General features: G+C 39.1%; 1 protein-coding gene across 1 annotated transcript; it reads right to left on the reverse strand.

The window, feature by feature from the left end:
- Window positions 1–1610: 1610 nt before the first annotated feature.
- LOC306842920 (uncharacterized protein) lies at window positions 1611–14345 on the reverse strand. The gene is made up of 2 exons (XM_079374120.1): window positions 14124–14345; window positions 1611–4825 (listed from the first exon to the last, which is right to left on the reverse strand). The coding sequence occupies exons 1-2, from the start codon at window positions 14236–14238 to the stop codon at window positions 3168–3170; spliced, it is 1773 nt and encodes a 590-aa protein (XP_079230246.1). The 5' UTR covers window positions 14239–14345; the 3' UTR covers window positions 1611–3167.
- Between the last annotated feature and the right edge of the window lie 1661 nt (window positions 14346–16006).

Consider the following 16006-nt stretch of genomic DNA (forward strand, 5'->3'; position numbering starts at 1 on the left):
TCATGTGCATCTGAAGTCTCCCTTCATGCATGAAACTCTCCTCACAATGACGACACGAGAAACAGACAGGTGAAAGGCTTTTCGCCAGTGTGATTTCTCATGTGCGCATTAAGCCTTCCTTTAAATTTCCTTTACTGGTGAAACTAATTCCTCACTGAGGGCACGTGAAAGATTTGTTGGCTTCTATTGTTGTTTGTGAGCAGCTCAAATCATTTTCTCCGGTTGTGAAATAATGGGATTGTTGATAATGGCGTTTCTCATCCACTTCATTCCGTTCTTGAAGTTCCGTAAGATTTGAAATTAAACATCAATTTGTAAATGTCATTAAAAGAGGGAAAAATATGAAATGAAAATAAATTAAATTAGCTCTGTCACGCAACGGCGAAGGAAGCGCCGCGAAAAGACGAAGTCAGGGTCCAAGTGCATGGAAGGTGCTTTTAATTGAAACAAAAGGCCAACACGGCACAAAAAAACAAAACAGTAACAGACTGGGATACAAAAACGGCAACACCGTGCATGTATCCCAGAGCAGACACTAGAAACTACAGTTACCATAAACACAAAATAACAATTAACAAATAATGCAACCAGACAAAGTGGTAGGAGAGTGGAGACTATATAGTCCGTGGCAATGGGGAACTGCTGCGGGTGTAATGAGTGTGACAGGTGTGTGTGATGTGGCAGGTGTATGTGATGTGACAGGTGTGTGTGATGTGGCAGGTGTATGTGATGTGACAGGTGTGTGTGATGTGGCAGGTGTATGTGATGTGACAGGTGTGTGTGATGTGGCAGGTGTATGTGATGTGACAGGTGTGTGTGATGTGGCAGGTGTATGTGATGTGACAGGTGTGTGTGATGTGGCAGGTGTATGTGATGTGACAGGTGTGTGTGATGTGGCAGGTGTATGTGATGTGACAGGTGTGTGTGATGTGGCAGGTGTATGTGATTACGGGAGATGAGTCTGGGAGGAAGGGAGATGGTGACCTCTGGTGGTGACAGGGAGAAGTGCAGGGCCCAGACTCATGACAAGCTCAGTATCTATTTATATATATATACTACTGTTATGATCATAAAATTTGTGCTGCTCATCCTAATTGCAATTCAAGGCAATGCGCATTTTAAATGTATTTTTTGTATTCATTTGTTTAAACTTACATCCCTTAAAATCTGGCAAACTGGATGAGGTATATTGTTATGAGACCAATAAATGGGCCAATGACATAATTGAGTACTGTATGTATTCAAGGTGCAAAATGATATTAACTTGATACCACAACATTTTTCTTGAAAATGTTTTCAAAACCATTTGAAGATTTCTATAACCTTGTTAGACATGTTCTTTTCATGAATTGTTCTTACTTGTTATTGACCCAGGTATGTTTAGTAAACTAACTAAATCTAACTTAAAAAAAAATTAAACTATTTCTCTCTAATCAGTCATGGAAGGTTCCCTGAAACTTTGTTACATTAGTATTTATAATAATCAGGTATCGTTAATGAAGAATTGAGAATGTACACCTATCTTCATTTTTCATTCTGCATGCTTCTGGATAGCTGACATTTTCCCTCTCCTCTAATAAACTCAATTTCAACAGTGCGTCACATATTTTGGTAGCACTTTATTTTACAGTACGTTTACTTCCCTGTTACATACAAGGTAAATATCTTGTACCTACAGGCAAATGAGTGGTAACTCAAGGTACTTACCTGAAATGTATGTACATGGTAACAAATAAGAAACACGGCTGTACTTAAAGTCGTACATGCATGATAATTAGTTTGTACATACAGACAAGTGTGTGTAGGAGAGGTCACTTCCAGGTATTACCCATACATGGTAACAAATTAGATACTTTACTGTACTTACTAATGCATGTACATGGTAAATATGTAGTAGGCTATTTACGGACAAGTGGGTACAAACAGGCACGTCCTTACAGTATCCGTATATGGTAACTAATAAGACACATTACTCTACATGACACCTACGGAAAAATGTGGTATTATGTGGTAACAAACAAGACACATACTGTACTTGGTATATATGGTACGCCTGGTAAGTCCTAACCTTGAAAAAAAATTACTGTTTTTCAGTTGCTTGTGTAGGACTGTTAATGCTAAATTGGTCTCCACAACAGTGCTTAAAAAGTTAATTTAACAGGTAACAAGAACAGGTAATTCCTGTGTAATGTTTATGTAAAATGGTGCACTTTATTTTACAGTCCTATTTCCATTTACTTACTATGTAGCCTAAGTATTGGTGTATGTACCTATTAGTTCATGTACAGAATAAGTTATGCGGTACTCAAGTTGGGGGGGTATAAACATGGACCAAGGTACTTATTGAGTAATTGATAGCCTCATAGCTGACTACGGGCCTGATGACTGATATGCAGAAACATAGATGCCCAGTACAGAGGTATCACCATTCACAAATCAGAAAGTTTACAAAACATTTAAGCATGTGAAACACCCAAAAACATGCGGAGTACTTTTAATGATGGATGGATGCACTTTATTGTACTTCAAAATCTCAACAGCCACTATAAAGCTTGGATAAGCCAGGACATTTTTAATATAACTCCGATTGTATTCATCTGAAAGAAGGTCATATACACCTAGGATGCTTTGAGGGTGAGTAAATCATGTGGTAACTTTCATTTTTGGGTAAAGTATCCCTTTAATTTCATGTGGTTTTAGGGATGGTTTAACCACTTTCAACAAAAGTTTACATTTAATGACTAAAAATGTCATGTGGTGTAACCATCAAGTAAACATAACATTTTAATAACACACTGTGTATATAACTTGATCATTATTTACAAATACAAATGGAACCTTTTTTTTTTTTACTTTTGCAATGACAACACTTATTTTGCAAACCATCTATGAAGTTAGTGAACGTTTACATTTAATCCTGAATAGATTAAAATCTTTCCACAATACGAACACTTGTACGGTCTTTCTCCAGTAAGGATTTTTTTGTGACGTCCCAAGTCACTGATACTTGAAGCCTTTTTACTCTGCAAGCAGACATGAGCACTCAAATCAATGTTTTACCTTGTTCTCTTTAAAACACTTTCCCTAAAGTACAGGCTTCTCATTTGCATGGATTTTCAAGTGTGTTTTAAGGGCTGCTGCTCAATTAAAAATGTGTACCATCCTGATCAGCGCCGAATTACCTTACAAAAGCATGATAAGTGTTGTTTGAGACTTCTTGCCCACGTGAAAGTATTCCCACAATGCTGGCACACAAAAGGCCTCTCTCCAGTGTGAAGTCTGATGTGCAGATTAAGGTTTACTTTCCGTCTGAACCTTTTCCCGCAGTGAACGCACACGAAAGGCCTCTCTCCAGTGTGAACTTGCATGTGCATATGAAGTATTGCTTTTAGTATGAAACTCTTCCCACACAGATGACAAGCGTAGGGCTTTTCTCCAGTGTGAGTTCTCATGTGCAAATTATAGCCTCCTTTAACAGCGAAACCCTTTCCGCACTGGAGGCACATGTACGGCTTTTCTCCAGTGTGAATTCTCATATGCTCATTAAGTCCTCCTTTACGTCTAAATCTCTTCCCACACTGCGAGCATCCGAAAGGTTTCTCTCCAGTGTGGATCGTCATGTGAATCTTAAGGCTTCCTTTCTCTGTGAATTTTCCTCCACACAGAATGCAGGTGAAAGGCTTCTCCTCAGCGTGAGTTTTAATGTGCCTCTTAAGACATCGTTCATATGGGTAACTCTTTCCGCACTGAAGGCATCTGAAAGGCTTTTCGCCATTATGAACTCTTACATGCACATTCAAGGTTTCTTTACGTGTAAAACTCTTCCCACACTGAGAACACGTGAATGGTTTTTCTCCAATGTGAGTTCTCATGTGTTTCTTAAGGCTTCTTATGTCTGTGAAACAACTTCCACACTGAGAGCAGGTGATAGGCTGTTCGCCAGTGTGGACTTTCATGTGTCTGTTGAGATATTCTTCACATGGGAAACTCTTCCCACAGTGGTTGCACCTGAAAAGCTGTTCTCCAATATGAATTTTCAAGTGTGCATTATAGGTTTGTTTATCTGTGAAACTCCTGCCACATTGAGAGCATGTGAATGATTTCCTTTCAAAATTGACTTTTGTACCATGCTTAAAACTCGTTCTTTTCTCAACACATGGTGAAGATCGACCTCCACTGTGAATCTTTACGTGCGAGTCAAGGTTTCTCTTATGCATAAAACTCTTCCCACAATGAGGACAAATGAAAGATTTGTCTCCTGCATGAATTCTCATGTGACGTTTCAAGCCTTCTTTCATCGTGAAACTTTTTCCACACTGAGCACAGGTGAAAGGGCTCTGGGCTTCGTGAATTTTTATGTGCCTATTAAGGTATGTTTTACACTGGTAACTCCTTCCACAATGAGGGCAGATGAAAGGCTTTTCTCCAGTGTGAATTCTTATGTGCGTATTAAGCCTTCCTTTAAACGGGAAACTCTTCCCACACTGAAGGCAGGTGAAAGGCTTTTCTCCAGTGTGAATTCTTATGTGTACATTAAGGTTTCCTTTAGTGGCAAAATTCTTCCCACACTGACAGCAGGTGAAAGGCTTCTCTCCGGTGTGAATTCTGAGGTGCACATTAAGGTTCCCTTTAGTGGTAAAATGCTTTCCACACTGAGGGCAGGTGAAAGATTTTATGGCTTCTGTTTTTGTTTCTGAGAAACTCTTTTCGATTTTTAAGATGTTCAAACCATTTACTCCAGATGTGAAGTGATTAGGTTTCTGATAATGATGTTTCTCCTCCACTTCATTCAGTTCTTGACATTCTTCTTTGATTCCCATCAGATCTAGAATAGAATATCAAATTGTAGAAAAAAAAAAAAACTGTTAAAAAAGGACAAGTATAAAATATTAATTTTTTTTTTTTTACTAAGATTAATATAAAAGGTCTAGTTAATGCAACCAAATCATGATGATTCTAATATTTGTTATATCTATCTGTTCATACATGTCACATAGTATGATATCCCAGAACATTAAAGATATTTATGAATTATAAATAGTTTTTACATTGAAAATGCACACTAAAGATTTTTTTAATAATAATAAAAATGTGTACACAAGTGCATTCAAGGTGTGAGGAAAATATTACATTTCACATTATGATTACACAGTGGCGGGCCGTGCATTTCACACCTAGGCCTTCAGTGGCGTCCTGCATGAATGAATCCACCTCTTAATACCATCATGATGAAGCCACAGATATAGAAACCATAATTAGTATACAGAAATGCAGTATAACAGGGCATTGCATCACAGACAGGTATCTTATGCAGCGAGAATGAATGATATTACTAAAGCTAGAAACACAATTAACACACCTGCGCAACGCATCATCTCTAGCTGAGGCATTAACTTGACAAAATGACACAAATGTCTGTTAGAACATCGGGTTGATTATATTTATTAACTCAAACGTATTTATACCTTACAGAGAACATTTGTATTTAAATTTGACCTAACAATTTAATGAACTCTTAATGCTTTTCGTCTTCACGAGTCTCCCCGCCGGTCTGCCCACGCGCTGCGGGAAGATACTAGTTAGCACAGCCTTACCGGGAAAGTGAGCAAGTAACATTAAAATGATAAAACTCATACAAGACGATGAAGTAAAGTATATACATGGGTTTAAACATACCCCTATGACTCTTATCTTCATGCCAAGTCTCTCCACAGGTCCGCCGCTGCCAGTGGCGCTGCGAAGACCAGTTAATACAGCTCGACTCGGAAACTGAGATATTCTTACAGAAACTTAAAGATGGCTTTATATCTTGCAAATAACATCAAAATACAACGCATAAAGCAATAAAAGTCAAAAATGAAGCTTAACCTACCATACTCAACCTACATTTTTTTCCACGGTCATTTAGTACTTTACTATTTAGATTTACAGAGGGCGAATATTTTTCAGAATGCACTGTACACAGCATATACGGTGAGAAACAGTAATAACACTGAAAACAAAAATATTTAAAGTGATGCTGTTTGCTAGCTTTGACTAGTGCACTCTGAACATCCAATCAAAGGACGAGAAAATGCTGACGTTATCGTAAGCCTGCTAGATGGCCCTGGAGCTGCCAACTCGAAATCTGATTGGTTAAATCAATGATTTCATTGCCGTTGATGTTAAGCTACAGACGCCTGCACTGCTGATTCTTAAGGCCTTAGGCAGATTTATTTGACCCTGTCAAATTGCTGAAATATGATTGGATAAGAGCTCTAATATAAATATACGCTACTGGAAGCAGCACAACCAAGAGAAAAGCTATGAAATGAAGAGAATAGACTATTGTAATTAATTTAATACACATTCAAGGAAAAATATATTAAAACTCTTAGTCAGTGATTCTGATAGTGTTTAAGCCAACAGAGAAGGCTTTGCTGGCCCTGACGGCCCACCACTGTGGTTACACCATGTGAATGTTATTGTTGTTGCTTTTAATGTTTTTGGTGTTTTCTGCACCCTGAATCCACAGCCACAAGAGAAAATAGGTAATTTTATCAAGTTTGGAGTCTGAACCGAATGTAATAATAAATTAAAAGGGCGTGCTCTGCAAAATAATGACAAGAAAACGTATCCTCATTGTCCTCATGGGCTGCATGCAATAACATATAATCCGAACGCAATAACTGAAGTATGGATCACAAACAAATTGACTTTTAAACCGGTTATTTTTGGTGAATCAAGAATACAGCACAACCAGTGTAGTTCAATTCACGACTAATTGGACGGTGGCCGAGAGAGCTAAACGCACTGCAAATAGAAAAAACACCTGCAAATTAAGAAAACAACTTTGGTCAATTTGACAATACACGCGCTGCAAATGCTCACAACACAACCAAACAAAGAAACACACTGCAAATAAGAAAAAACACCTGCAAATTAAGAAAACAACTTTGGTCAATTTGACAATACACGCGCTGCAAATGCTCACAACACAACCAAACATAGAAACGCACTGCAAATAATTTTTTTTGGTTGTATTGTGAGCATTTGCAGTGTGTTTCTTTATTTGTTTGTGTTGTGAACATTTGCACCACCTGCTGTCAAACTGATGAAGATGTTTTCTTGATTTGCTGGTGCTTTTTCTATTTGCATGAGTTTTCTGAAGTTGCAGCGCGTTGAGTTCTTTCGGCCACCGTACAATTGACTCTTATAAGTTGTTCCCTTCTTAAATCATAAATAAATAAAACCTCACAAACTTACCAGGAGTTACCATTTGAATCCTGAATAAAAACAAATCAGTCAAAGTATCCCGAGACCAAGGCAAATGGACAGTAGCATGCACATCCTTTCTCTCTATCGTGTACTGCATGGAAATTACCAACCACTCTTTTCCTTTGTGTATTAAATTTTTGTTCTGTATGCTTCTTCATATCCCATGTCTTCACTCTCCTCTTCAATAAACTCCGGCGTTTATTGAATTCCCAGCTTTGTATTTGGAAGTACAACAGAGCGCCAACTTCCAACTTGGAAACTCGTGCAGAAAAATCTACAGCTGCTCTGATTGTCAACACGCAGGAGAATGGCGTCACGCAATCACGGCTGCACCCCGCACACAGTGAATAATAAACATTCACTTCACAAGTTCGCACTAACATATAATATGATTGAGCAATTAGTAAGCATATTTGGCGTGCTGTCCGGAGGGAGGGCTCCGAGCTCGGGATAGAGCCCGAACCCAGAGAACTCCCCAAAAGAAGCTAATGAGCATGGCTCGAAACGATGGATGGAGGGCTCTCACTGCGACCGAAGGGAGCTGCGGCTCTGCTGCACCAGAAGGGAGAGCACTGTTCGATGCTGAATGAGCCTCGAAACGATGGAGGGCTCTCACTGCGACCGAAGGGAGCTGCGCAGGAAGGGAGAGCCCTGTACAGTGCTGAATGAGCCTTGAAAACTCATGGAGAGCTCCGCGGCCCTGCTGCACCGGAAGGGAGAGCCCACGGCAGTGGTAGTATCAAATGAGCAGGACACTGCAGCAGCAGTATCAAATGAGTGAGGCACTGCTGTGGCAGTATCAAATGAGCGAGGCACTGAGGCACTGCTGCGGCAGTATCAAATGAGCGGGGCACTGCTGTGGCAGTATCAAAGAGCGGGGTACTGCAGTGGCAGTATCAAATGTGCAGGGCACTCCAGTGTCAAATTTAGCGGGGCACTGCAGTGGCAGTATCAAATGAGCAGGGCACTCCAGCGGCAGTATCAAATGAGCAGGGCACTGCAGTGGCAGTATCAAATGAGCGAGGCACTGAGGCACTGCTGCGGCAGTATCAAAAGAGCGGGGCACTGCAGTGGCAGTATCAAATTAAGCGGGGCACTGCAATGGCAGTATCAAATGAGCAGGGCACTGCAGTGTCAAATTAAGCGGGGCACTGCAGTGGCAGTATCAAAGAGCGGGGTACTGCAGTGGCAGTATCAAATGTGCAGGGCACTCCAGTGTCAAATTTAGCGGGACACTGCAGTGGCAGTATCAAATGAGCAGGGCACTGCAGCGGCAGTATCAAATGAACAGGGCACTGCAGCGGCAGTATCAAATGAACAGGGCACTGCTGCGGCAGTATCAAAAGAGCGGGGCACTGCAGTGGCAGTATCAAATTAAACGGGGCACTGAGGCACTGCTGCGGCAGTATCAAATGAGCGGGGCACTGCTGTGGCAGTATCAAAGAGCGGGGTACTGCAGTGGCAGTATCAAATGTGCAGGGCACTCCAGTGTCAAATTTAGCGGGGCACTGCAGTGGCAGTATCAAATGAGCAGGGCACTGCAGCGGCAGTATCAAATGAGCAGGGCACTCCAGTGTCAGTATCAAATGAACAGGGCACTGCAGTAGCAGTATCAAACGAGCGAGGCACTGAGGCACTGCTGCGGCAGTATCAAAAGAGCGGGGCACTGCAGTGGCAGTATCAAATGTGCAGGGCACTCCAGTGTCAAATTTAGCGGGGCACTGCAGTGGCAGTATCAAATGAGCAGGGCACTGCAGCGGCAGTATCAAATGAGCAGGGCACTCCAGTGTCAGTATCAAATGAACAGGGCACTGCAGTAGCAGTATCAAACGAGCGAGGCACTGAGGCACTGCTGCGGCAGTATCAAAAGAGCGGGGCACTGCAGTGGCAGTATCAAATTAAGCGGGGCACTGAGGCACTGCTGCGGCAGTATCAAATGAGCGGGGCACTGCAGCGGCAGTATCGAATGAGCGGAGCAGGGCACTGCAGCGGCAGTATCAAATGAGCAGGGCACTGCAGCGGCAGGACCAAATTGAGCAGGGCACTGCACAAGCAGTATCAAATGAGCAGGGCACTGCAGTGTCAAATTAAGCAGGGCACTGCGGCAGCAGTATCAAATTTCATTAAACTGAGTTAGATGGGCTTTCTTTGTGAAAATTATTGGTCCTGATATAGCTCTTGAAGGCGTCCGGTGACCATCGACCGAGAGCTTGGATCAGCTGGTCGATATGAATGGATGGTACTGGGTGAACCTGCTTGGAGGAAAGAATTGAGTAACACGTCAAGAAGAAGTTTTGAAGGATGTGTTATAGGGATACGAGTTGCAAACACTGAGGAACTGGGGTTGGCGATGGGTACGCCTCCGGAGCAGCACTCTGAGAATCTGAGACTTGATGGTATTGGCACAGGGGGTGGTTCCAGAACTGCAGCATCCGGTGGGGTAGGTAGTCTGACTGCAGCGAATGAAGTGTACTGGGGTTTAGATTGGAGAGAAGGGTTAGAAGGAAGATAAGGAGGGGCCGAAACCATTTGCGGAGGCAGCCTCGTGCATAGATTAGCCTTTGGTGCTTAGGTAAACACGTAGGAAGAGGTAGAAGGAAATGAAGGAGAAGGCCAGTAAGCTTGCGTTGCTGGCTGATGATGCCCTACCTAGATGTCTGCAGCAGGGGCTGCTGACCATTGATAGGGAAAAGTATGAGGGAAATATATAGGGAAAAGCACATTAAGGTCCTGGCATGACCTAGCCAGTCTCCAGACCTTAATCCCATAGAAAATCTGTGGGGGGAGCTGAAGGTTCGAGTTGCCAAACGTCAGCCTCGAAACCTTTATGACTTGGAGAGGATCTGCAAAGATGAGTGGGACAAAATCCCTCCTGAGATGTGTGCAAACCTGGTGGCCAACTACAAGAAAAGTCTGACCTCTGTGATTGCCAGTAAGTCATGTTTTGCAAAGGGGTCAAATACTTATTTCACTCATTAAAATGCAAATCAATTCATAACTTTTTGTTGTTGTTATTCTGTCTCTCATCGTTCAAATAAACCTACCATTAAAATTATAGACTGATCATTGTCAGTGGGCAAACGTACAAAATCAGTAGGGGATCAAAGAATTTTTTTCCCCCACTGTATATATGTATGTGTATATATATATATATATATATATATATATATATATATATATATATATATATACACATACATACATATACATACAGGTCCTTCTCAAAAAATTTGCATATCATGAAAAGGTTCTCTAAACGAGCTATTAACCTAATCATCTGATTTCATCATCTGCCATCTCAATGAGGACATAAATACATAAACAACATCTCCAGAACTGCTCTGAGAGTCACTTCACGAGTATTTTACCGTTTCATTTGAGTAAAACGAGTGTCATATCATATAGCTACACACAGAAATTTAAAGGCATTCATGGCAACCCGTCAAAATAAAGGTTTATCTTAACGACACTGTGCCAGAAAATATATTACTATTATAGAATCTGGGAATCTACGTCACGCCGCGTCGGATTCCGCCATGTTTTAGGTCACGCTCAGGAGTGCACAGTGTAAACACAGGCAAATCACCACAGAAAAAAGCAGACCGTTTACTATTAATATTTTTTAATTTACATACTCTTAGAATAAAACGGACTAATAAACAGTGGATCGTTTAGCATTGTTATATATCACAACATTGCCCAGTAAATCTGCTCAGTGTAAAGAATTAAGCCAGGTAACAGAACTTACTGTAAACTGCTTTGAAATGATGTGTATTGTGAATGCTATGCAAATAAATAATGAACCAAGTTGAAGATTCCTTACTATTAGAGATGCCGAACAATGATGCAAGCGATCAAATAAATGAATGAAATTTAATCCTTACAAACAAGTGTCTGGGGATCAAATAATTGCCACAGATAATATTTCCATACATGATTTTCTTTTATTTGTAGTGTGAGGGCTTACAGTTTAATGCAAATCACTGTATATTAAATCTACAGAGATCAATTATTAAGCCATATCTTAGATAGAATAATACAATGTAGGTAGAATAATACAAACATTAAATAATATAAACATCTATATTCACTATATTATCCAGTCTCTCGCTGTAGCTCCTGTGACCTAAATTCCCAGAATGCATTGCCGCTGTGACGACACATTCCCAGACTCTATTTAGTAGAATGTATGTGATACTATTACTACTGTTGATAAAATTAATAAATCTTTATTTTTAAAGAAATAATCACACAATATTTCTTCCATATTTAAATTTTAGTAGTAAATCCCCTTTATTTACCAAAAAATTAAATAAAATGTGTTTAAATTTCATTAATTAAAAGACAAATTAAATTTGAAACGCGTGTACTGTTTTTCATACTTTATTACTTACGGAAAACTTGAAACACAATTTTAAATAAGTATAAAGAAGAGCATTGATTTTTAATTTTGTTTGACTTTATTAATAAATATGGTGTTTTTTTAATTAGCATGTTTTTGTGTTTTGCTTTGGTACTGAGAACAGTGGATTTTCACTGGTATCTGTACTGAATACTGAAATGTTCGTACCGTGACAACACTAGTGCTCGTCTTAGCAGAGTCTGTCTGACAGTGATGAACTCTGCAGAGAAGGATTGTGGCAAGGGGGTCCTTTAGAGTGACAGCTACCCCTGATATTCCCTGATTTTATTACATTTTAATAAATGTCTGACGGTGTTGACAAAAGTGGGGACACAACTTTGAAACATGCATGCGTCACCGAAAAACAACCTTGCTTTGATATGAGACATTATTAAGTGTTGCTTTTCATAAGACAGACTCTTTTTCATCATTAAAAAACATTTTTATCCATTTTATAGCATATGAATGATTGAACCCTTCTCTGTGGACACACTGTTTTAGATAAAGTGAGAAGACAATAAGTGTCATAGATTTCACATAATAATGATAAAATTAAATTGAAGGGGATAATTGTGTTAAATACATTCTATTATTAATCCCCATAACATTTACAATTGATTTTTTTTTTTTTTTTTTTTTAAACCTAACAGCAGTTATGTCCGTATAATATGTTTTGTCCCATGTCTCAAGAATGACAGATAATCAATTTCTAGTTTACTTCAGTTAGTATCCATAGAGCAGCCTGAACACAATGCGACTCATTGCTTTTCATTTTTCTCCCAATGAAACAGATTTAGAGCTTATACTTGTAAACCAGAAAGTGTTTAACATTTACTGTTATGGCCAATATGTTTGTAATTTTAAGTTTTGATAATTTTAAAGTTTTGTAAATTTCGAGGTCCTGGAACAAAGTGGGGTGACGGATCTGGCATGTGATTAGAGGAGGGAAAGGCATTCATTGGTTGGCCATCTTAAGTGATTAACAGCGTGCATCAGTTGCTTTTATTAGGGTTCATACATGAATGTGTGAATTTAGTACTAAAAAATAATGGAATTTTATTTCACAAATCTCTGATAAAGTTATAATTAATCCTGTCCAGAATTTTGTGTGGAATTGTGCATATAACATCTATTACTCATCCCTACAGCTTTCAAGTTTATAATGAGGGAAATTCGGGTCATTGTTGCATCGTCACAAAAATTTATAACTTACACGTCTTAAGACAATCGGTACTCCCGCGCTCCAGTTTCAAGGCTGAGCGTTCACAGTCACATCCAAAGCCGCCTAGCCTGTATCATATTGAGTTATTTTTCGTAGTTTGTCATTGAGCTTAAGTGGCCAAATAAACACAAAATTACGCAAAAATGATCCTGGCAAGTATCCAGGTTTTTTCTTAAGTAAATGTGAACAGCTGAGAAAGAAAAGGCATGTGTATAGGCTATGGATCCATGCATTATGTCTTGTGAGAGCAGAGCAGTTCACATGCCGCGTCTTTTGCACGCTCAGAAATGTAGATGTGCCGCAAGCACGGTCATTATAGAGCAGGGTTCCTCAAATCTTTCCCTGGAGGTCCAATCTGCTGCAGAGTTTAGCTCCAGCCCTACCTGTGATTTTCTAATGATATTGAAGACTCTGATTAGCATGCTCAGGTGTGTTTGATTAGGGTTGGAGCTAAACTCTGCAGGAATGGTCCAGATTTGAGGATCCCTGATATAGAGGATTTTTCATATATGCACACTACAGGTCAGCACAAACATCTTTCATTGGCGCGTGAGGAGGGGGGTCCGGATCCGGCTTGTTCCAGGTACTTACCCCTGATAAAAAAAGTGATATTGACCATTGATGATATTGCCGAGGTTAATAAAGCTATAACACGTGAATTCTTTAAATGATCGTTTTACAGCTATCACATTGCCCATCTATTAAAATAAATGCTTTTATTCTTCTGTAGGCTAACGATCGAAATACATTGCACTGAATTGAGAATGTCAAACGTTACTGAAAAACCACAAACATATGGTTAAGTCCAGCTAAGGTGCATGTGCAATGTTGGGAAAAGTTTGACAAAAACACGTTATGCTTGTTTATGATATCTGGAGAGGAGACAACAGGCCGTTTTTTTGTTAATAATGCAATGCGTTTAAATACACAAAACGTCTTATAAGGCTTTGAATATGGACAACTTTCTGTTACCTGGCAAAAGTTAAAGTGGGATACATATCTTTTCAGACCGTATTTTCGACCTGCCAAAATCGGTACCCCCTCCCTACGAAGTTTATTATTAAATTATTTTGAAAATAAGAAAAATAACAATTACAACAATATCCAAAGAGTATGTTTGTGGTTTTAAGCCCTGTCCTAAGTATTGTCAAACGCTCCATCATTGTGCATCTTCAACTACACGACAAATTACCTCAGTATTCATCAGCAATCATTAATGAAGAATAAAGATTGGACACCAACCTGTTTCTTTATCTTTGAACAGCTTTGCATCTTCAGTTTTCGTTCTGTATGCTTCTTCATATCCCATGTCTTCACTCTCCTCTTTAATCTCCATTTTCAATACTATGTCAGACATGTTTCATATGTTACAATCGGCTCCGAAATGTAATTCCCAGCGTCGTATTAGGCAGATTTAGAACTTAGAAAATCCACAACATGTCGCGGGGATGTGACGTCACACACAGGGAGATGAATGGACGTTCACTTTAAAGCAAACAAATGCATAAATACGTCAAAAAAGCAATACATAATGATTGATGATTTTTTTTCATGTTACACATATCGATTTATTTATATCTATGCATTGCATTGTTTATTTCCCTATGGTTTGATTGCTAACATTATTTTATGTTGTCTTCTAAATTCATTCACTGTTTAATATTTAATATTAAACTAATGTTTAGTGTTTAATATTTGCACATAATATATGCTTTGGGGTAATACATTAAATGACAAATAAATAGCATTTAACGTTCTGTATTATCTATTTAAACAGCCTACTTTTAAGTATGTTTTGTACTATAAAAGCCTGACAATTATAGGAGGCTGTAATCACCGGAGGAATGGGAGAAAGCAGTCAAATCACTTACAGTAGTAAAACAGCGATATAAGCAAGTGCAAAAAAAAAAAAAAAAACGCTAAAGGGAGCCTATAGCAACAATGCAACTTTACTGCTTTCTCACTCTTAAGCTTGGAATCTAAATTGTATTAAACATGTTGAAAGTGGTCTATAAATAGTTTATATTTAAGGCTCATAATATTGCTTAGCTAATGGACGTTTTTAAGATGGTAATTTATTTTCCTATATTCAGGGGGAAAAAAAAAAAATCTGGTTTCTGTAGGCTAAACAGAATTGGGCTTCACAGTACTGAATAAATTCAGTAACGTTAGATTAAAATTTGACAGCATAGCAGGCTCAGAACAGATCGATCAGTACCTGATTCTTCCCTCAGGCAATCCATCTTGACAATAAAACGTGGAACACACAACTTTATTTATTCACCACACTTGCTCACTTTTTTTATTTATCTAATTTTTTCATTTCAAATTTGCACATATCAGATATGTACACACATAATTGTCTATATTACATATATATTGTGTTTTTGCTGTTTTGTACATTGCCTATTTGGATATTTGTATATTAGTTTGTATTATCTGTGTCCTGTCCTGTTGCTGTCTTTCTGTTGCACTGTGGAGCTTCTGTCACTAAAACAAATTCCTCGTATGTGTAAACATGCTTGGCCAATAAAGCTCTTTCTGATTCTGACTTCCATGAGAAGCAGAAATTGGCATCATGTCCAAATTGTAGTCGACTAAACAAAATAAAGCTATTCAGTCATAATGGCATTTTGTAGGCCAACCTAAAGTTTAATTCACCATAAGTTCACTCTGGAATTTCCTGCGGGTGCTCAAGTGAAAAAAAGCACCCCTCTGATAGTCTAAGGTTACAAACTAGTGTTAACCATAACATCTTGATTATAGAAATAAAGGTCGGAACAAATGAAATTATAGTATGTAACTATACCCACGGCAAGAATCACAGAATCATTTATTCAACCGATTCATTCAAACCAGTTCATTTGTTTTACATTCATCAAATCATTTTCTCCAAGTGTGAAATGAGATTTCCAATACTGATGTTTCTCCTGCATTTCATTCAGTTCTGGACTTTCCTCTTGAGTTCCTTCAGATTTAGATGGGAGACATAAATTAAAAAATGCGTTACATCATACAAATGTCCTGATCATGGGATAAAAAAATTAAAAAAGGGCTCTCCGGATCCTCGGTGTCACCCTGGCTCTGCGGCTCTCCGTCTCGATCCTGGGCTCCTTTTCCACTGG

This window comes from Barbus barbus (genome assembly GCF_936440315.1).
Source record: "Barbus barbus genome assembly, chromosome: 23".
Classification (NCBI taxonomy): domain Eukaryota; kingdom Metazoa; phylum Chordata; class Actinopteri; order Cypriniformes; family Cyprinidae; genus Barbus; species Barbus barbus.